The sequence below is a fragment of the Aptenodytes patagonicus genome, chromosome 10 (genome assembly GCF_965638725.1).
Source record: "Aptenodytes patagonicus chromosome 10, bAptPat1.pri.cur, whole genome shotgun sequence".
Lineage (NCBI taxonomy): Eukaryota > Metazoa > Chordata > Aves > Sphenisciformes > Spheniscidae > Aptenodytes > Aptenodytes patagonicus.
In genome coordinates, this window is record NC_134958.1 from 13,721,354 (window position 1) to 13,744,404 (window position 23,051).

At 44.1% G+C, this 23,051-nt stretch overlaps 1 protein-coding gene across 3 annotated transcripts in view; it reads left to right on the forward strand.

Moving 5' to 3' along the window:
* The window catches only part of MAP2K5 (mitogen-activated protein kinase kinase 5), a 139,975-nt gene extending 118,608 nt beyond the window's left edge, over positions 1 to 21,367 (forward strand). For all 3 annotated transcript variants that reach the window (XM_076348108.1, XM_076348110.1, XM_076348109.1), the window contains one exon: positions 21,181 to 21,367. In XM_076348108.1, coding sequence (XP_076204223.1) covers positions 21,181 to 21,285 — 105 coding nt within the window. In that variant the 3' untranslated portion in view covers positions 21,286 to 21,367. The remainder of the gene's footprint in view (positions 1 to 21,180) is intronic.
* Positions 21,368 to 23,051: the final 1,684 nt, after the last annotated feature.

Below are 23,051 nucleotides of genomic sequence, written 5' to 3' on the forward strand. Positions count from 1 at the left end.
AAGGGTGAGTGCCTGCAGTACTAGGGAAGTGCACAGATTTATCTTTACAACTACATGCCCTAGAGTGTGCTAGTCCCCCTTTAAGGAGGTATTTTGTAAAATAATTTTAAAATTATAGCAGCTCAGGAAAAAGAAAAAAAAAAAGCCTTCCTACTTTTTAAACAAAATCTTTTGTTTAATGCATTTTTCCCCTCATGCTACTTTCTATTCAATTATAAATGAACTTGCAACAATAAGTACTAAAGCATGGAGTAGACTGCTGCTGAAATAAAGTAGTGACCCAGTCCTTGCCTGCTATGTGGCTGACCCTCATAAGCTGCCCTAAATTCCTTCCTCCGGCCTGATGGGCTCAGAGCACCCTGTGTTTTTCTGTAACAGACTCACCGTTAGCTCAGTAGTTGCTCGCCAGTCAAGCCCTTTACGTTCTTGCGCTTACCCCGTCTTGCCAAGAAGCACTTTATTTATTTATAAGACTCATATGCACATATACATTAGCATATATATGCACACACACATAATATATCTGTATGCACACAAGCACATCTGTATATACCTGTGTGTATATAAATTACCATACTTTGTTGGAAAACAGGGCCAGAACAAAAGCTGTTAAATATCCTCTGAATTCTAGAATTGCTGACCACAATATCGTTTCTCATTCCACATCACCCGTTTCTGAAACCTCTGTTGTAATTCTGATGGATATCTCCATGTTAACTATCAGAGTGGGTAGAGTAATGCAGATACTATCAGTGAAATCCTGGACTTGTCAAGGTCAGCTCTCTTCAATGAGAGCAGGATTTCACCTTGTTCATTGGGTTTGGGTTTTTTTTTAATTTAGAAGTGTACTAGCAAGGATGAAAGGTGTAACACGTTAGCTTCAGACAAAACAGTGGAGTGCAGGCTTTCTCCCCTATGGACATTAACCGTACTGGAAGTCGCTATTTTGTAACCAATTTAGTATAATTAAAGACTGAAAGCAAAATGAAGAGAGCAGAACATCAATCTTTTTCTACTCTCCTGATAATCGGTGAATTGTTAAATGCATTTTAAGAGCCGACTAACAATACCTGGAGTGCCAGATTGGCAACTCCAGTGAAGTCACGGGGTTACATCAGGGATGGATTTACCCTGTCTATCATGTTAGGAAGCCCTTTTTTATAAAAGTCACTATGCACATTTTGTCAGAAAATAGGGCCAAAGCCAAGGCTGTAAGAAATTCCTGGATAAAATCAGACTTTCTAGTACCATAGATATTCTTGTGCAAGCGAACACCAAATTTCTGTAACAGCTGGCATGAATCAGGTTCCTGTATTTACACTCGGTCCCTACGCCCTTTCTTTCATATACCCATCCACAAAACAAGATATGACATCAGTTTCTCTGTGTATACATAACCAACGATTTAATTGTTTCAAAGTGTTTCAAATTAACAGACTTGTTCCACAGGAGTGAAAAAAAAGTAATTTCACCAAGCAATGGGAAAATTGTCCATCCAGGGAAAGGAACAATCTTTATAATTCACCAGCGGTTATTCTGAACCTCGTGCTTACAGTGTCTGCTCTTTTGTCTCCAGTTTGTTCCCTCTTAAGAAGAGAAAGGCATACAGTCAATTAAATTGAACGTACTCTGCTTCATCACCAGGGAAGACTGCACAACATCTTAGCATATTCCTCTGTCTCTCTTCTCTCCCCTTCCAACAAGAAAAGGAAAAACTCAACAAGTCTTCTCTATAAAGATTCCCCCACCCCCCCACCCCCGAGCTTCCTGTTTTCATTTAAAACGTGGAGTTTTCTGGCATCACAAGCCTGGCTCCCAGGGAAATGCAGACATACGTGTATATTTAGCGCGTGTGATGTGGTGGTACGGGTAAGGTTTAAACTCCCACTTGTGCCGTGTGTGTGGGTAGGCATCCACGGGCTGGTTTGGCTCAGGAAGCTGTAGATCTGACTGTATTTACGGTATTTTTCAGAAGCTTTCCATTCTAAGCTCTATTTAATGGAATCTATGCATAGTAAGTAATCAGGTCAGAGAGAAGCAACATCCCCTGTTTGAGATCAATCGCTGGCTAATACTTTATCTAGGCCACTTTATTATCTCATGCTGATTCCATTCCCATTCTCCTCCTCCTTTGTAGCATGCACTTCAGCTGTGGTAAAAGTACGTATCGCATACATATTAAAAACATATACCCATTCTATCTGTATGTAAATGTGTGAGACACAGCTGGATATTGCAGGAGTTTGATTTACTAATAGTTATTATCTGTTCTAGCTGTTCAGAGGCAAAGAGAGTTTCAGAAAACAAGCTAGCGCAGAAATTGCCTTTATGATATCACTATCCTGCTTTGGTAATTGTTTAAAATCTCTTCTTTAGCTGGAAGCTTGGCCTTTTATTTTGCAGATCGTATGCGCTTTTCAGAAAGCCAGCAGAATTGTTGAAGTCTCTTGTTGAGTTTTTTGTTAGTACAGCATTGAACTCTACCATGCTACATATGGCTATTTGAACAAAAGCGATTTACTTAAAGAAATTGTATTTGAAATACCAAAAGCCAAGCATGTAGCAGTTATTCCTTTATGCTTTCCCATGGATGCATAAAAGTACAGTCTTTAGGATGCTGCTTGGATTTCTCAAGGAAAGTATTGGGCAGGGAGAGGCAATGCTTTTGGCCAAGCATGTAGTTGGCTTCTGCACTTGATTACTTTTGCACAGATCTTCTAATTTTTGTTCAAGTCTCCAAATTTTAAACACTTCTAGCTTTTCTCCTTTTTTTAAATTTAAATTACTGATGCTTTTTATGTTGGTGTTTTATTAATGTAGAAGATTGTATGATAAATTGTACATCATCTGTGTCAAAACCATTGACCTGCTGAAAAACATGTTGTTCTTTGGGTTTTTTATTTTAATGCCTAGTGCAATTTTGAAATTTCCTATTGCTATGCATTCAGCAATCCCCTGTCTCCACTTCAGGAATGGCGTTTAGACCAGGCACCCTGATCTCGTTAACTACAATGGGCATTTCTTCAGATAGATTGTTTGTTTGTATATTTAAATGTGTTAAGATACATGTCACGATGTTATAGACTCTCAAAAATGGATTCTGGCTAGCTGTTCCCCCATCCCCAACAAGTATAGGAAATTAAAAAGGCAAAGCTTTTAAGTAGCTATATTTAAGTAGCTATATTCTAGAGGGGCTGGACAGTAGCACTTACCAGGTAGAGCTAAACTTGTTTGCAGCTCGTTGTGTTAAACCATTGTTTGTAGCTCTTAGGAAATACTTTTATGGTTTAAACAAACAAATGGAGGATGAGCATAATCCTACCTGGATTTTCATATAAACCTTCAGAATAAAGCCAATAAAATACCGCCACTTACGTTTGTCAATAAGAGGGATTTCCCCCAGCAGCTAATGTGGCTTTTGCATTATAGCAGTGGCATCACTGACTGAGTAGCTGAGATGGCTGTACAGGTTGGGTTTTTGATGGTGTTAACTTTTGAGAAAGACCAGAGGGCTGTCTGCACTTTGCTTTTCACAAACACATCCCGTAAATCTTTTGAAGAGAGCTTTACAGATAAATGTTTTCTGTCTGCATCTATCTAGATGTTTATGCATCATTGCTGGATCACAGTGAGCCAAGAATTTTCCCTCTTTGGCTACTTAGAAGCATGGGGGTTTTTTTCTCAAGCCAGTGCAGGATCTCCTGTCAGCAATGATGTGTCCATCATAAAATTGTCTGTGCTTGAACCTGTGATGGATAGCTTTTTTGCAAACATTTAGACTCTCCTCTGTCACAATGATCCCAGTTATACACCCCATGGCAAGCAGAAATTCTGACAGATACCAAAACACATGCCAGATATGAAGGAAAGGGCTGTCTCCTGGTTTCCCAAGGAAAAAGTACAGAGCCAAGTATTTTAGCTGTTGTAAATATGATAAATATTAAACTGTATCTGCAATCTATCAATTCAGACATACAGTGGACAAGGAGTTCTGGATCAAATCCTGGATACATTGGAGGCAATGTCGAAATTTATATTTTCATTGATGCTAGGATTTCACGCTAGGGCTCAGGATGCTCTTGTTACTGTGTGTTCATCATCCTCCTTGCTCAGGGTAGCTCAAGAGTTGGAGATAACAATATGTATTCTTTCAGGTGGCTGTGTTGCTCAGCTGAAATGGGGAAAGGTGGGTTATGGATCTTCCCCCCCCCCCCCCCGCCCCCTTTCCCTCTCTCTTTAAAAAAAAAAAAAAAAAAAAAAAAGCGGTGTCTGTCCTTAGGGGTATGATTTGCTCTTCTTTGTCACTTGAGAAATCAGCTATCGAAATGGAGAAATCCATTATATCGGTGTCACTAAATCCAGCAATTACAGAAGACTAAGATTGTGACAAGGTTAACTTGTGAGCGTTAGAGTTTTAAGGTGTTATATTAATTCACTGACTTCTGCAGTCCCATTGCTCATATGACCACTGACTTTTTACAGAAAGTGTGGACATCTGACTTTATCTTTCTAACATGCCCTAAAGCCGCACAATATACTAGCACTTTCCGGTGAAATGTGAAAAGAAATAACTTGAATTGGCTCAAAGAAGTATTGAAAATCTAAGGAAATTGGACAAAACCAAATTGACAATGGCTTAGAATGATACAGTTAATATTTTTGGTTACTTGAGTCTCCTGGGCTTTGCAGTTTAATTTGAGCAAATGTTTCATTTGGCACTTCTGGTTGTTCTGTAGTTCTCCAGACACAGAGACAAATATTTACATCTCGCTCATTTTGGTAGCAGAACTGCAGATCTTTCAATTAAGATAACACTGAGAAGTTGTGCATTTGTCTTGTTGATATTTTTATGTCAGCTGTCTTCCCTACATGTTTATTTAAAAAAAACCAAACCCAAATCTGTTAACAGTAACAAAATAAGAGCCATATCTTTCATTCCCAGAATATGGTCCTTCCTGTTCATCCCAAAGTCGTCAAGGAATTTGCTCTAATCGGCAACTATTGAAATCTATGTACAATATGTATTTGTATGATAAAACTGGAATTTTAAATTGATTCAAATGCGCTGCATGGTTTGAAATTGCTGGCATTTGCGTAGTACCAGCTACTTGTGGGTCTGTATTCTGATTAGCACCTCAAGATGCTCCTGCAGTATTAAATAAGAGTAATAATTGCCTATGAATAAGCGGAGTATAAAGCAGGAGATACAGATACGGCTTCTTAGTGACCTGTGTGCATTATGCCTCAAATCCCTTAATCAGATTTGTGCCGGTTGATTTTTGCATCTGTAGAAATTCAGCTGTAGGATCAGGGCCTAAAGTAGTAAAAAATCAATTAATACTACTTTCTAATTTGTGCGGTTGACAAAAACGCATATAAATAGGGGACATTTTTCTACTTAAGAGGGCCACACTGAAAGATTTTTAATTGGATTTTCATTGTGATTGACAGCATTTGATTATGACAGTAACTTTATTTGGCTGGACTGTTATAGCCCTCTTGTTCAGGGTTTGGTTTTTTTTTCCCATCAAAGCTCTTTTTTATCCTCTGAATCCCCAGCGGAGCAGCAGTGCCTGTGAAAGAGCCTTTTAGCACCTTTGTTGCAGCCGTCCCTGGTGATGATTGGACCCAGCTGGTAGTAGATAAGAAAATGTGCCTTTCACAAAGAGGTTGCATCTCCCGTCTCCTCCGTTTCAATAATTCTAAGAGCCCCAGAAACCTGTTGAGGATTAGAAGTAGCTTTAGATGTGAAATGAGTGTTAAGTATTAGTAATCGGGAGATTAGGGCCCCGGGGACAATGGGAGATAAACAACTGCAATTAAGGCAAATCTGCCAGAGTAAACAAAATTTAGCAGAAACAGATGCCCTAACCATTTTGGGGGATTGATTGGAGGGCACCGAGGAATCGATTTTTGTCTTGTTTACACTTCCAAACCCCTGTGATAAACTGGGAGGCTAAATATTTCATACAGCCTGATTTTAGTTAATTTTTTTCCAGCTCCTCACAGTAGGTCTGCTCTCTTCTAACAGTGACCAGGCCCGAGTTTATTCAGCATTCACAGGGAGCAGCTAATTGTCTATGAAGGGCCCCTGTGTTTAAATGGGCTTGACAGGAATTTAAATTTTGTTTCAATCAACCTCTGTGCTCACAGCCTGCTCCAGTTTCTAATTTTTAAATTAAACATGATTTTTTTTTTTTAAGCTGCGGCCTCTCCTCTGGAGCCGGCTGCTCGCGCTCCCACCCAAGGCAGCTGCCGCAGCACGGGAATGCGCAGGTTTATTAAGGCCATAATAGCAAAGCACGACGAGCCGCAGCCGTGGAAAAGTTCATTGTCCCATAAATGTGCATCTGCCTGTTCGGATTTAATGGGAGATGCTGGGGTAAATGCTCGGCTGGTGTAAATCGGGACGGCTCCGCTGGCATCTGCCTGCACGGCTGGAGAGAGCCGGGGTTTCCACCAGGGAAAGGCTCCCGGTAGGGAACGGTGGCATTAAAATACAAGTCTGAGAATGGAAATGGTTTTCGTGGCCTCGGTCGTTTGTTCAGTGACCTTGTGAGAGATTCAAAGGAATGTTGGTTTTTTTTTTTTCCCAAGCCAACTAGTGGTGATGTATTTTGCCGCCTTCTCTGTGTTTTCAGCAGGGCTCCACGCGTTTGTTCGGACGTCGTTTCATACCTCTGCTTTTTCTGCTCCTGAGACAGGGTGATTTGACAGTATGTTCATGCTTGGTCATTTAATACTTGCTTTATTTAGTCTCTTTACTAAGCCTGGCAAACATGGGGATGTTATTTTGCACTAGGCGCAGACGGTGTCTAGGCATGTAATGCAATATGATCGTACAGAGTACTTTTAAAAACAACTTGTTCATTTGCAGAAACTTCATCACGGAAATGCTAGTGAGGTGCGGGCTGTTTCATTCTCCCTTTTTGCTTTCAGCCAGATCATTTTCTGGGTTTTTTTTGGTTTTGTTCATTGTTGTTATTTGTGTGTGTGTGTGTGTGTGTGCGCGCACATGTGTGCATGCACACAGCATTTCCTTCTTCAAGGTTTGGGTGAAAAACATTTAGGACATTGTTTCAGTTTACTCAGCTTAGGGATTTTTTTTTTTTTCCTGTCAGTTGAAACCAGTTTCTCAAAACTTGGAGATGATAATTGTTTTTTCCACCCTTCTTTCCCAGTCCAGGGGAACGCTTAGACCCCATTTGAAGGAAATACTACATCAGCTTTTAATTTCAGACTAGATCTGTTTGGCATCAACAAGACCAATCCTGTGCTCACGGTGAGGCATGAGCTGAAGACACTTCTGCAGGTGCATCTACATTAACATTAGAGTTCAGGTCAGGTGTGCCTTTTCGATGTGAATCTCCTGCTCTTTCAGAGCTACCACTCTTTCATTCTCATCACAGACAGGTCTTGAAGCTCATGAATTGAATCGATTTCAAACGAAAGCAAACCAGAAGATGTGCTCCAGGCACGCACCTAATGAGCTCCAGCTACTAACAGGTGCTGTGTCCGCAGACCAGACCGGAGCTGGTCAAAAGTAAAACCTCTTCCGTCCCTGAAACATTGCACCAACCGTTTCACTCTGCGGATCTGCTTCTGTTGTCGACAGCTTGCTAATGCTGACATACTCTATCAGCCTTGGGCCACTCTCTCTATTCCTCTTCTACGGCTCTTCTTAACCTCAGCGGCACTTGCAAAAGCATGCTCCAATTATATTTCGGTTGCCTTAGTTTTTTTTAAGAGTCATCACAAAAAAAAAGCCCTTTGCTGGGAGTTAGGGGAGTTAGCTCGTTTTGTTAGCTAAGCACCAAGAGGCATGCCAAGCACAGTTATCGGTTTAACAGCAAATATCAAAAGCAAAACTGCTGTGGAAAGAATGATCTGCAGATGGGCAAATAGACTCCTCTGTGCCACAGCCAAAACCAAAATTCTGTAGTAAATTTAAGACTAGTATATGCTACAGAAAGAGAACAGCAAAAATCAGACCCATCCACATACCCACCCACGCACACCCTGGGGTCCTGCAGTAGGAGGGGATTGAGTTGTCTGAAGTCAGGTCCACGCTACGGAAGTCAGAGGAGCTACGCTGATTCCTGCTAATCTGACCTGAAAAAAAAAATTCCCTCTTGACCCTGAGTCTGATGATGTTTTGCCAGCCTGGATACATCAATCAAGTGCACAAGGGGTCTCTGAGGACTGTTTCTAGGACCACCAGCACATCATTTGGCTATGGCCAATGTCTAAAGCTTCACAAGAAGGTTGAAAAAAGGATTTTAATCATAATGGAAAGATCTGTACTGCTGTTAAAAATGGAAATTCAGGTGTGATGTGTAGACAGTTCCTCTTCAGGTGAAGGTTTTCAGGTTTAAGTTAATCCGTTATTCCTCTTGGTCCATCCGTTATGCTTGGGGACTGCCGGTATTTAAAGACAAATTCTGTAAATTGCAGCAGAATTTTGGCGCCTCAACAAAACTACTAAACCAGCCAGAAATCACTTGCAATTAACTTTATCATATAAAAAGTAAAAGTGCATTGGTAAAAGTTAATCTACAAATAGATAAATAATACGCAAAAACAAAAACCCACAAAAGGAATCCTTCTCAAAAAAAAAAAAAGATAAACAAGAAATATAGCTCCAAGACTTCACCGCTTAGTAGTGCTACCCATTTATCTTTGTTTGATACATTTTGTATCATCTTTTCACTATCTTAAATACCATCAGAGGGATAAAATCATTAGTGTGCTAATCTAGATAGCCATAGTTCTAACACTGACCTAGGCTAATCTGCCTTTGCAATTTCAAGAACTATGTTTGACTCCTCTGAAAGTAACCTTAAATTGTAGTCTTGTAAGAATTCCAGAGCTGTATCCTTCACTCCTTCTCCTAATGAGGTTATGACCAAATGCTCATTATAATTGCTTTAGACTCCTTTTAATTTTCAAGCTTATTAATCATAAGAAGAGTTATTTAAAATTGCATAAATTAATCTTAGATTAAAAGCCCATCAAAGCCTCGAAACAATTAAGAATAAGTAGGATTTCCCTGGGGCAGCAAGTTTTATTTTAATAGTGTAGTCAGGTGGATATCAGAACATTGAAGTATGGTAGTGATTAATGTATGCAAAATTTAAATGAGAGTTTTTAAATGGCAAATCTAAATCACATATTGACCTAACTGTAGGCTTTAACTGCATTGTCTGTCATATATTTAAACTGTTTAGTAATCAACATTTTAATTACAGTGTATGTTAGGGAGGCCATGCAACAAACAAAACTCACCACTTCCCGACACTCTGCGTGGAACTGTTTAGCAGGCTGGGGCTGTGCTGTTAGCTGCGCAGAATAAGGAATGAGGAAGGAGAGCAGAAACTTCAAGGAGACTAATGATACTTGATTTTGCTTATGGATGTGTTCTTGTCCCTGCTTTATCTCCGCCCAGAAAATGCCACCGATCAATGCGGCTTTCTGGCCCTCTTTGCTACCCTCACCGTTCTCTAGGCAAATCGGTCCTTCCTGCTCTCTGAGCTGGCAGAAGCTACAGGTGATGTCCTCATGGGGGTGGGAAATTCTGTGAAAACCTTACCTTCTGGATGCTTTTGTCTTCCGACACTTGGAGTCCCTGTGCCCTCAGCCTGCCTGTGCCACCCGCAGCTTTGCGGGCTCCTGCAGATCTATTGAAGCACTGTGTCGTTGGCCCCTGCTATGGACAATTTCACTCTAGCAGCCAGCCGAGAACAGGCTCTCAGGGATGCTGAATTCCTTACCAAGCACAGCGAGAGGCAGTTCTTGCCCTGAATAGTCGCTATTCTGAGAATAGGAACTGGGAGAGAGAACTGGGCCAGTAAACACTTGGTCCCAGATCAAACACAGCCATACAAGTACATAGGAAAAGCTGGTACTTTGGCTAAACTTGCTGTGATTTGACATATGCGGTCCCATCACTGCAGGTGCTGCATGGGAGAGACAAGAAGGCTTCATTTCTGGAGGAGAGTGTCTCTCAAAGCAAGGGTTGACCTTGCTGGAGCTTTGGGACACTGGGGGCATGCTTTCTAGACACGCATGCAAAGCTTCCCAGTCACTGCTGTTTCAAGTACTTCAGGCACTCACCCTTTTCTTTAAAGGGTTACCTCCCATGGTCAAAACACATCCTAAAATTGCAAAAGTAAAACGAGATGCAACAGCCAGATCATACTTAAATAGTGTCTTGCAAGCTCTCTTCACCCATGTATATATTCTGTGTCTCCATGGATCAGTGTGAGTGTCTGAAGCCTTCAGATTTTTTTTACCCCACTCAAGCCTTAGAAGCAAGTGATGGAGAGAAGCCTGCTGCATGGAGCAGCCCTGAGGAGGACTCTGACACCTTCTATGCCTGTGAATTAAGAATGTTTTGGGAGTCGGCAATAGAGTATTGGCCTGAGGATTCCTCGCTGCTATTCCTGGCTGTGGGAGCAGAAATCGGCCTTGTGGATAGCTAGCACAGATAATTAGAACAGCATTTAGTTTGGCTTGTCCTTGGAGGCAGGAGCTTTAGATGTAAAATCCTCCACTACTGGAGGCAGTGGTAGAGTGATGAAATCTTATACGTGCTGAGGTCACTAGAGGGGGATACAGGGTCAGTCTGGGGTATTTTGGGTTACTCAAGCACTTCATGTCTCCAGGTGTCCTGGGAAGATAGTCCAGCTCCGGAGCTGGGGTTTGTATTTGTTCTTTTGGAGGTTTGACTTGTGTTCGCATTAAACATGTGAATGGGCAAGAATTTCCTCTCAAGTATGTGCCCTCAGTTAGTTACAAGAGCTGTAAATAGCATAGACGCATCGGTAGCAGTCGGAGAACTAGCTGGGATGATAACTGTGGTGCGCTGTTTTACAGCCAAGTTCTTATTTTCCAAAATTGCAGGGCTTGTGCTCCTTCAGCCAGCTAGGGATGAGTTGCCAGCCAGGCTTTTCTGATTTAACGTTTGCACTGTGGCCATCTGATCAAGCTTGCCTTTGAACAAAGAGGGCACCTCTGGTGGAGGAAGGCATGGAACATCCCAGCTGATTCAGGAGCATAACAAGTGTTGTGATTTGGTCATGTTTTGCACTGAGTTGCTGTAGACACAGGCTGGAGTTCTGCCAAATAGCTCTCAGAGGTGGTGGCGTGGGGTGGAAATGGGTGCAGATGCAAGCAGACAGGTCCCAGGTGTCCTGCGGGCAGCGATGGGGCTGTGCAGAGCTGGGTCAGAGGATGCTCTTCCTAGGTCTCAACTCCTACTGCCAGAGAAGCCTTACCAGTGTCGTTGGGGATTAGGGAATGGCAGGGAAGGGGAGCGGGTTTCCAGTTTTCATTTTATTCTTAAAAGGTGCCCCAGTGCCCAGAGGTGCCATGTTTTGTGCAGGAAAAGCTCTGTGTTGATGCATCTGATGCACCACGGAGACATTCAGTGCTGCAAAGCAATGACATGCCATTTCTAATATTGCCTTATAAACTGCTGCATTGTCTTCTCCCCCCGCCCCTTTAAAAAATGGCATCAAAATTGCATGTTAAGTGGAGAGTGAGCTTCCCTTAAAGCAGCCTGTAGCCATCAGTAATATTTATTTTCTCTATTTGTTTTAAGCCTGTGAAGACTGTGGTTTCCTCCATACTGTCCTGATGGAGCCCTGACCAGCAAGCGTGCAATGCCCCTAGCCCTAATGTGCCATTAATGATAGGTTAATGTACAGTATAATGTTTTTTGGACTATGGGTTCATTACACTTCTGAGTGCAAGGTCCTTCTGCAGAGCGCCCAAGGTCCCATTGCATTATATCATGCAATAAAAATACCCTTTTCATATCACACGCTAATAAACTGTATTTGAAATGCTGTCTAAGGGCACTGCCATCATCTTGATAGTCTGTCTGCAACAGTTGGGATCTTTTTATTATGGTTTTTGTTATGCTGAATTCAAATTTTTAGATGAAATGCATAATTCGTCTGTGCTTCTTCGTAATAAATGAGCACAGTCCTTTAACTGCACGGTCTGGGAGGATTCCTGTAAAAGAGAACATTAAAAGGATGGCACTGTTGCAATGAACAGCAATGCTGCTTATTTCCTAATGTACCTTGCGTAAGCATGAGGTCTTTTATTGTCATTTCTAATTTGCTAGGTGTTGTGGTTATGTTTGGGAGTCATGTAGTCGTTAACATAAGACCTTGGTCCCTCTAACGCTGTCCCTCCTTCCTCCTCTGTATTCATAGGGTTTACGTTAACGTCTGTCTTTGCAGGGAAGACGGGCTTTCAGGGTGTCGACAGGCAGCCCCCAAGTGTTTGTGGCAGTGGCCGTAGCCTGTGTTGGCTCTGTCGGTTCTCCTGCCCGCAGCGTTGGAGCAGCGGTAGTGCTCCACCAGACCTTGTGAGCAGCAGGGCACATGGTACCTGAATGGCACAGCGGGCGCTGGCCTTGGCCGTGCAGGACTGAAAGTCAGGGCTTGGCTCTTCTTGCTGTGGAGGAGAAAAGAGGAAGAGAGGGCAGTGTCCCAGGAACTCACTGCTGCTTTTGCAGCCACCAAAGCAGTAGGAGGTGCTGAGGTGGTGCCGTCAGGGCACCTGGCTGTGATCCTGGCAGTAAGCAGAGCCCCTCCAGCCTGGCTGCGGCATGAGCAGGAAGGCCATGGCGCAGCTCATCTCCCTGTGCAATCTGCTGCTCAGGCCACAGCCACCCTTTAGATGCAGGATGGTGCTCCCAGGTTCCTCCCCTTAACTTTCAGGTCCTCCTGCAGTGATGTGGCTCTCCATGCTGGTCTGTAGGCTCAGGTGCCCCTGGGCACTTCCCACCAGGGCAATGCAGTGTGCCAGCACTGACCCTGGCACGTTCCCCAGGAGAGCTGGGAGCAGGTCGTGCTGCCCTCCCCAATTAACCTCTCACTGCCCTGGTGAAAAAAATATAAGGAGATGATGATGTGGGTTAGATCTGATTGCACTGTTAAAAAAAGAGCAATATCATTGAGCACCATTTGGGATTAAGGTTCCTGTCTGTGTCCTCCCCGTCCCCCTCACGTCCTCTGCCCCAGGAAACACCGCCTTGTAATTTTTGCAGATCTACAAGGAAATTGGTGACTGACCGGTATTTCATGTTGGGAATGTATTTTGTCACCATCCTGGCTAAGGTCAGTAGCTGCCTATTTCGTGGGCCCTTTAAACCAGTCTCACAATAAACACTCACTTGTTTTGTGCCTGGAAAGTCCTCTGAAATCGCAGAAGCATTGCTTAAGGGATGTTATTATTGTCTGCCTGTCCTTTGGCAGTGATTAGGAGCCTCAGTGTTGGTATAAAACTCTTTGGTGCTATTCAAACACAAGCGTTTTATAGTCAGTGGCAGAGGAACCTATTTATGGGATAGACTCTTGTGAAGCTTTGGTCTTCCCTGGACTTGTGTATGAGAGGCAGTGTAAAATGTTACGTATGCATTAGACTAAATATCTGAAAGGATTCAGGTAGCCCAGATTTGGAGCTGTGGGTGATGCACAGGCCTTGTGTTAGGGCTGTGTCCCAGGGGGACTTTCATCTCCCATGGACAGTTCACCCTCGCTCCTACCAGCAATGCCGGCGAGCAGATCCGGAGCAGAGCTGCATGTGGGCACTTGGTGCTGGAAAAGGCCCATGTGTCTGCAGTCCTGCCAAGGATGCGATATAAAGTCTGTTGCAATAAGCTCTGGGTGGGTTAATATCAGAAACAAAGATTCCTCAGGCTGGAGGAGAAGGCCATGAAAGCAAATTGCTGAATTTTAAGGGTAGGTAAAATTACGGAACTTTTACCCTTGAATAATGGCAATTTAATTGACTGGGCTAAATGATTGATGGTTTGTGAGCAATGAGTTTGAATTACCAGGGCTGTGTGTCCAGGGGGGCACTGCCCTTTTAATTTCATGTCAGATATTTAAATCATTTACATCACCCTCTGCGAGGCGCTCCCCTTTGAAAGAGTTAACCTGTCTGGTGGGACACTGCAACTTGAGAAATGTACCCTTTATCAAGAGAACGAGATGAGACAAGTTCATTTAAAAAGCCTGGTTTGTCATTGTTTATCTAATTTTCGGAGTTGACACACAAAATTAGGCTGGCTGACACTCACTCTGGGGCTATCCCTGGCCCCGTCCTGCCTGACCTTTTCGGCTCCAAGCTGCTGTGCACTTGCCGGCGGCCGCTTCTCCTCGGCTGCAGAAATCGCTGTGTCCTACCGAGCCAGACCCCCGGCCGGGGTAAGGCAGGCACGGAGAGCTGTTTGGTGGTGGCTTTTCAATGTATTTTATGCTGCTTGGGTCTGCTGGACATACTGACTGCCAGGTATTTTTAAGGCTCAGTATTTAAGAACTGGCAAAGAGGTAGTTACTGCTTTGTAATAAACATGCGTAGAAGTCTGAGCAAACACAAAATGCACGGGGCTGGGATCAGCTCTGTCGTGGGGACGTCCCGTGATACCTTCGGGCTCCTCTCATGAGCATCTTTCCTTGGTGTCATGCTTCCCTCCGTGATTACCCCTGTCAGTGTTGTGGTGAGCTCTTGCATCTTACTGAGACTCAAATGTTGGCTGAACCATCACTGGTAGGGCATGAGCAGAGTCTCCATTACAGTGATTTTACTAAGGAAGGTTTAATATCAATCTCTCATTTGCCAATTCACAGTGGACGTAGGTACCAGTGTAAAAGAGCTGTGCTCTCTGCTGACGTTAACGTGCTGTTGGAGCGGGAGAGCTGAGTACCGCTCAGCGCCCCGACTCTGCTGCTGCCCAGGGGGATGTGAGTGCAGGACTGATCTGTGCTGGAAGCCAGTTAACTTCCCCAAATCAAAAAAAAAGGATGGACGGATAGATGGATGCTGCAAAAAAGGTATGCACGCCACACCAAGTGGAGAGTGTCATCTCACCAGGGCAGTGAGAAACCAGCTGCTGCAACAGAAAATGCATTTCAAGCTTTCACACGTTTAACTTGCTTCAGTTTTTGCAAAGCAAAATAACTCTATATGGGAATATTTAAGTACAGCAGGTTGCTTGTGTTTGCTTTAGAACATATTGCTCACTGTTTAAGTCAGGGCTGGGACTTTTATTTGTGGCTGAGACACTCAGTGACCAGAATTTATTAATAGTGTCCGAGCTGTTGTGACTTTCATTTTTTTCTTTCTTGAGGTGACAGTTTATCCCAGCCCCATCCTGCAGCCTTGGGCATGCACTAGACCTGGAGGGTGCAGCTGCATTTCTCCTTTAGCAGTTTTGATTTTTACCTGGCTTTTTTTCCCTTGTTCCTTCCTTCCTCCTTCCCTGTCTAATCTCCATGCCCCTTCTCTCCACTCTCCCTTCCAAAGATATCTCCAGTTGAAGGCACTGCTTTCTGAGATGTGCGTGTTTTGGACTGCAGGAATTAACAGTTGCAGTACTCTGGATGCTTGAAAAGGGGGGAATGGGGGACTAGGTGCTGAATAGTGGCAAAATGCGGAGAACCCATCAGGGTGACTTTGTGAAGAAGTTGCTAAGAGGAGAGGAGACTGCTGCTGGTGCAAACGCGGTGGTTGGAGACTTTGGAGGAAATCTTAAATGTTTTCCCTGAGACATTTTTGGATGCTAGGCCAACTGCAGGTCCCTCTCACATAGTTTGTACTGCATTTTCACTTCAAGTGTTGCTGTAAGCAGGCCAAGGGCAAGTTTGATGGACTCATGCATTGTCCACAATTCTGTATTGCTCTTTGATGTATGTTTTTATTGCAGCTGCAGGCGTGACTGCAGTAGGCAAGATGCTGCTGAGCGAGGTGTGGTCTAGTGAGGCCAGGTATTAGAAGCAGCAAAGTGCTTTTGGCATAGACTTCAGTGCAGGCCGTCCATGGACATTGTACATCCTTGTGCTTCTTGTGACCTCCTTGCTTTTGGTGCCTGACCTGAACATGCCATGGGCTGTCCACCAAAATTTGCAAAGACAGGTCCCACTGACACTGTAGTCTTAGCTTTGGTGGAAATCTTTGTTTTCCCATTCCCTATTAACAAACAAACAAACAAACAAATCCAACCACTGGATTCTGAAAAACAGCTTCTGGTAAAAACACCCCTTCAGCCTGAGAAAAATCCCCCCTAGAGCAATATAGTCTAAAATCAAGGAAAATCTAAACAGCGGTTTCAAGTTAAACTTACTCCTAGGGAGAAAAGTGAGCGTGTGAAACCCCAGGCTTCAATGGAATAACCTCACAAAACAAAGCAAATAGGGTGAACAGCATGGCTAGCTGACATTTTCAACCTTGCATAGCCTGCAATTTCCCTTTGCATGTTGTGAGTAGCTTAAATGCAAGGATATACTGGGTGTGAGATGTCTTCCTCTGCAGGGGGTCTCTCCATCGTAAAGGAGATTCATGGGAGAAGCGGACTGGCTTTAATAGCTGTTTTTTAATTGCCCCAATGCATCTGCTCTTCCTTGTCTGTGGGCTCTTGATTGTTTTTCCCTAGTTCTCACTAGTGTCCTTGACTGTTGTTTTGTTTAAGAGCTAAAACAGTTACTTCTAGGCTATCTTGCTTATAATAAGCATTTACCTTGCAGTTGGAATAGGTGATCATTGTAGGTCCCTTCCAACTGAAAAAATATTCTGAACCTTACTCTTCCACCTTTTGCACCCAAAAATATCGAAGTGCTGGGCAAAACACACTTGCACTGATTCTCACAGCACTCTCGTAAGAGAGCGGAATCATTTATTCCCTTTTAACCACGAGGATGAAGGAGATTAAGCACCTTTGTGAAGGTCATGCTGGAAAGTATGTGGCAGCTTGGGAATAAACTCCAGGACTCCTGCCTCTGGGTTCCCGATCATGCCCTCTCCCGAATTGTTTTCATAGGTAGGAATCAAGTAGAACCAGGAATATTTCAGGTTGAATTTGTTTAGTAAAACAGCGAAACCCAAATGTACATGGGATATCTGGAGTAGAAGGTTAAAAAAAAGAGGGAGCAGTCTTTCTTTAGTGTTATTCCTGATGTTAGACATTCAAGACCAAAGCTAAAGATTTCTAATAGCCAGGTGTTGGAAGGAAAAAGACATTGTCCGTATGCTCAGTGCCGCAAGCATCTGTGTACTGAAATGCATCATTTTAACATCATCCATCTTCTCTTGGTAGCACTGAACTTTCTGCTGCCATCCTCAAAGTTCTCAAATGGACTCTGGTCCACCAAGAAGAACATATTCAGAGGTACTGTCTAGAGCTAAGAATGGCTGAAAGGAGGCAGCTTGCTTCAAAAAATTGAATATGGGAGGAAAACATCTATTTCTGTAGCAGTTACGAAGAGCAAACTGGGAAAGGTGGATTGCAATGGCAGGTAGCAGCTGCCCACAATTTCAAAGGCCTGGAGATAAAATTAAGGGCTTGCAGCTCAAGCCTGGTGGGAAGCACTGACAAATCGGAGAAGGGGAAAGCGAGTTCTTTGAACTGACTTTGCTTTGGAAACCTGTAATCACACGAGAGTCGAGCTGCAGCCTCCAGTTTGCAGGAGTCAGGTGATCTTGTGTCTCCAGACTTTGGCATCTCGGTGGTTGTTTTCTGTGGGATGTGCACACCCCCGCGTGTGTGGGCTTTCACACAGAAGGAGTTTTACGTAGAAAAACTCATGAGCTTTCCTCAGACTGCGACTGTGCCGTTTCTGTTGTAGCTTCACCCTAGTCACTGTGGTGTCTTTTAGATTCTGTAGACTTTTGGCATGGGGTTTTTTTCCCTTATTTCAAATTTGAGTTACAGACTGAGCAGGCTGAAGCTTTCCTTGGGGGGAAAAAGCAGAGCAGCCATCGGGTTAGAGCCTGCAGTGTGAATGTAAGGCATTCCCAAAGGCTGTCCGTTATGTGCACCCGGTAAATAAAGAAATCCAAGGAGTGGAGGCCACCGGCATGACCAGGTCAGGCTGATACTGGAGAGGAAACCCATGAGTGCAGCTTCTCCCTGTCCAGGCTGAAATACCAACTGTTGCTGCAGTAGACATTGCGGGGCAATGAATGAATGCTGGAGTGGAAACACGTGTTGGGTATGACCAGTCCTAGTGCATCTTGCACACCCAGTCACCAGCACCGTGCTCTGCCTATGGTGTAGTTCTTGCACTAGCAGATCGTAACAGACCTTTTGACATCATGGGGTTTGCTCCCACAGTTACGCCAGCAGCTGTTGAAATTATTCATGTACTCACTGATGATCAGCAGTAAGGTTTGTTGTGAGGTGACTGGGGTACAGTTGTTTAAATCATTTTCTCTCCACCAGCCTCTGGCTGTGCTTGTAGTGTGGTTCAGAGCATAATTCCCCATCTTACACTCTGAATGGATGGGGAAAAGTTTCATTTAAGTAGTTCCAAAGGAAGATCTGTTTCATAGCTGAGAGATCAAGCCGCTAAATGTCTTGACTGGTGCAGCTGTGTCTCCTACCACCTCCCACCTCTTTATTTGCTTACAGACAAACTTGCTTCTCCTTTTTTTCCCCACTTTCTGGGTCTCTCCCTCACCTTTTTTTAATTTTATCCTTTCCTCTTAATACACCTCTTGTCTCAAGTCTGTGGGCTGTACCACCTCAACTCTCACTAGTTTAATTGTGGGAATTAGTCCTTTGAGATGAATGGAAATGAGAACTGGCTCCCAACAACTATTGATGAGTTCACTTTTATGTGTTTATTAGCTCTGTCTTGCCTCTTACTATGATGTTCCTCCATCTTCATGGTGAAGGAGCCACATTTGCAGTTTTGCCTACCAGGAGAGTACAGCAGGGATTGCAATGTGAGAGGAAATAAAGACCAAGTAATGTGCTAGCTCTGTGGGCTACAGGGACCTGTAGCTGCGCGTTTGGGGACCCCACTGGCATGGAGATTGCTGTGTGTTGGTTTTCTTCTCTGAGCTTAAAACACAAGGTGGCAGAGCTGATCGGCACCTCTGCTAATCCAGGCAGCAGAGCGGCAGCGTCTTTCCTGCCGCTGGACCAGGACCCTTTTCAAGCTGAGATGTTGGGTGCCAGGAAGTTGCTGAGGTGGAGGATGCTCCGTGTGTGCAGGCTCGGGTCACGATGCCTCTTACATTGCCCCTTCCTTGCATTGCCTTTGCCAGAAGCCTGTGGAGGTGCAGCCAGCATCCCACAGATGCATGCACAGAGGGGAAAGCTGCCATTCTGCCAAGTCCTGGGGTTGTGGCTGGCTGGAGCCCGTGCTGCAAAGAAACTCAGGGCTGTTAGGCAGCTTTCAGGGCACCTAAAGCCAGTGTGGCAAAATAAAACACTTGAGACATTTGTAACTCTTCATGGCATAGTCTGTGTGTCATGTTCTCCTGGTGGTGGACCTTTCGCTCAGCTAAGTCACTCTACCAGAGTATTCCTTCCATCTTTCCTCTATGAGGTTAACTGGGAAAGCAACTGTAAGATCTGAAGAAGGGCTCTCCACATCTCAGACTTCTCCCTAAAAAGTTTTAGCTAAGATTCCAGCCATCCCAAAGAGTTGAAGCAACAGCATCTCACGCTTCGTCCATAATTCTTGTAGATAATGGCATATTTTATTCCTGTGGCTCCTGCATTTGCTGGCCCTGGCCCTGCAGAGTATTTTATTGCTTTGAGCTGATGCTGTGAGGATTTATTGTGCTCTATTTAGCCCGGTGCTGCTTCATTGTTCCATTCGGTGCCATCCTAACACAGCCGACCACCAGGCTTCCTGGGCCCCGTGTCAGACCTGCGCTTGCTCTCCGTGTGCCGATTGCCATCATTCACCGCTGCGGCTGGTGTCGGGCTGCGCGCGCCGGTAATTCCCACATGTACGTCACCCTCCCCAAAGGCTCCCCAGCAGATCTACTCTGATTACTTTCAGGCATTGTTTGCAAGAGCTATGAAGTTTAGTGTTGCAAAAACTGAGCTGCTTTTGAGTGATTTGGAGTAGAGGTTTTCATCATCTGTGATGGTTTCTCCTGGCGATTGCTTTCTTTCAGTCATTTATGTAATTGCGGTACTCGGTTTCCTGTGGATTTTTATACTTCATTTGAGATTCATCTGAAGATGGCATGTTCCCATCTCTAGGAATGTGGCCAGATTGAGACATGAGCTGCCTAAGCTGGCTGCTGAAATTGCAGGCCATATTTTTGTTTCATCCTGAGATGCTGCTCTGATTTTCCGAGGTGTCTAAGACACAGTCTTCCAGTGTCTGCAGTAGCTGTACAATTCATGGCGGAGAATATTTTATAGTTATCCCTCTTTCCATCATACTTAATTCCCATAGTAGCTTCTCATGAAGACCTGTTTCAGTTATACTTAGGTGATATTTTCCTTTCTATATCAACTGATCACTCCAAGTGACATGTACTAGCACGTATGTGCATGAACAAATGCCTCTCCTTATGGATGCTGTGAGTGCTGCAGAGCCTGTCGCCTGGTCCTGCTGCATCTGCAGGCACACAGAGCTCGATGACCAAGTAACAAGAGGAATTTAACACTTGCAGGGATATTGTATTTTTCCTAGGTAATTTGTAGGACCGTCCATTTAAGGGATGCCTGTACTCAGGGTAAGGCATAAGGTTTCTACTGGTAAAAGTCAAGCACACAAATATAAGTGAATGTGTTATTCATACAGCTGCGTGTTTTCACATGCCCAGTGGCATGGTTCAGTCTCTGCCCCGCAAACAAGGTAGTTCAGGTTGTGAACACAGACTGCCCTTACGCTTTCCTTTTGACGACGAGAGTATTAGGTTAATACATGTGAAAGAGGTGCACAAGGGGGCTATTAAAGAGAGAAACTTTAAAATTAACAGATCACAGACCTTTATAAGCAGACTAGTAGATTAGCGTTCTTGTCAGAATATCTTTTTACCAACACATCGTTTAGTAGTTGAACAGTCTGGCAGGCCATCCTAGAAAGGAGCTGGTTCAAAACACAATGAGCTAATCGAACATTAAAAAAAAAAAAAAAATCAGTATTTTCAATGAGTGTTAGGCTAAGGCCTCCGTAAAGAGCCTGGGTTCCTCCAGCCTTCCCTTCTCTGTATGCACAATGTACGTGGATAATATGGATCCAAGAGGAAGTTCACTGGTTTGAGTCACTGGTTTATTGCATTTTTATGACTGTAACCACAGGATGTTCCAATGTGTTTTTTTCTAAAAAAAATCTTAAAAAAAATAAACCTTTTTGGGTTTTCATGGGAAGGGTTGTGTTTATCTTGGCTAATTCTGCCTATCCTGCTTTCCAGGGCCACCCATTCATCGTACAGTACAATGATGGGAATGCAGAAGTTGTGTCCATGTGGGTGTGCAGGATGCTTGAGGAACGGCGATCGACCCAAGGACCACAGTGAGCTGGACCGGCTCACAGCAATGCGCAAGACAACAGCTCATCCTGGACTAGCAGCACCAGCCCCACGCTTCGGACTCTCAGTCTCTCTGGATCATATTTTACTAAAAATATTTTCTAGAAGCATCAACAAAATCTTTCAGGATATTTGTTGCTGCCTTTCCCTCACACCACATTAAGGAATTTTCTTCCCACATTTCTTTTGCTGCTGAGCAATTTAATGTCCTCAGATTATCTTCGGTTAAACTGTACACAGCCTTAAAGCAAGTATTTTATATCTATTTTTTTTTGTTACTGAATGTATTGTATATTTCCTGGCTTCAGAGTATTTTTTAACTGTTAGTCTTTTGCTATTGTACGAATGACATGCTGAGTGTTCAGAGGATTTCGTAAGGAGCTGTTGGCTGTCTTTGAGTGCAGACATCCACAAAATGCTGGTTTTAACTGTAAAACAAAAGCAACCAAACAAAAAGAAAAGAAGTATCGGGACTTGCCCATCCTGCGAGGGGGTGAGGGATTGCCCTTCCAGAGTAAAAGCACGGCAGGTAGATCAGCATCACACTATCAAATGACCGGTGGTGCCTCTCTCCACTCCCAGGCACCTGCTGCTGTGGCTCGGGTTTGCTGGGAGGGCCACGCAGGAAAGACAACACAGCACGCTGGTGTGGCGAAGAGCGTCCACGCTGAGGCACTGCAGGCTGATCCGTAAATGCAGAAAGGTTTTGCTGAGGGGGAAGGACGTGAGGTGAAAGAGGGCAGCGCTCTCCTAAACAAGGGAGTAGGGGTGCCGCTGGGTGAGCACCAGCCAGAGCTGGCAGCCCCAGAGCCGTGCACGGCCGAGATGGGCTGTTGGCCTCTGGCTGCAAAGGGAGAGCAGCCCCGGGCACAGGGAGTTTGCAAACAGCGGCAGCACAGAGGGTGTGAGGTTCTGCCCATGCCACACGAGGAAGCTGAGGGCCAAGACACAGGCTTGCACAGCGTCCCACAAGCTTGTGGGGGGAAGAGAGCCTGCGCAGAGGGGCCCAAGCCGTGCTGTGCCACTTGCCCTCATGGCCAGAGAACAAGCTGCAGGGTTTTACTTCTTATCACAGCAGTTTGTGGCTTGCTTGGAAGCGTCTTGCCTTTCTCAGCTCTACCTTGATCAGTTATTTTTTTACATCGGAGTTGCTGCATGATGGGTGCAGCTGGGTCAAGCAAAGGCTCCCAGGTTTGCTGTTACTGTAAAGGAAAGAAGAACGATTGCAATGTCTCTGCTGTGTGTTTGTTACTCCTGCAATTTCTGTGTATGTTTCCACAGCAGACTGATGCACATTTAATCAGTCCTTGTGTTAAGATGTTTATTAAAAAACAAACACAGAAGAGAGGAGGACCGTGAAAGGCAGAGTTGGTGTGTGTGACTTGGGTGGGGGAGGAGGTTGGGGCTTTTGTTTGCGTGTTTTTGCGTTAGAAATAAACTTTTGCTAAAAAAAAAAGCTCAGGTAGTTTATTATATACCAGCAGCTTAAAAAAACCCATGCAGTGAAAAATTCCTCCTGAACCACTGCAAATCTGAAATGTTACTTTGGAAGCAGCCTCGAAAAGACTTTGTTTCCTTCCTTGGAGGGATAGTTTGTCTTCTTTTGAAGTATAGAGGTTGCAGGCATGAACTTATAGACTAAAGTTTGTCTTAATTGCTCTGATGTCACAACCTCCCTGGCAGATAACAGTACAATGAATGAGTCAATGGCCCCCATACCTTCAGGTCCTTTTTCTAAAGTGAGACAAATTTCT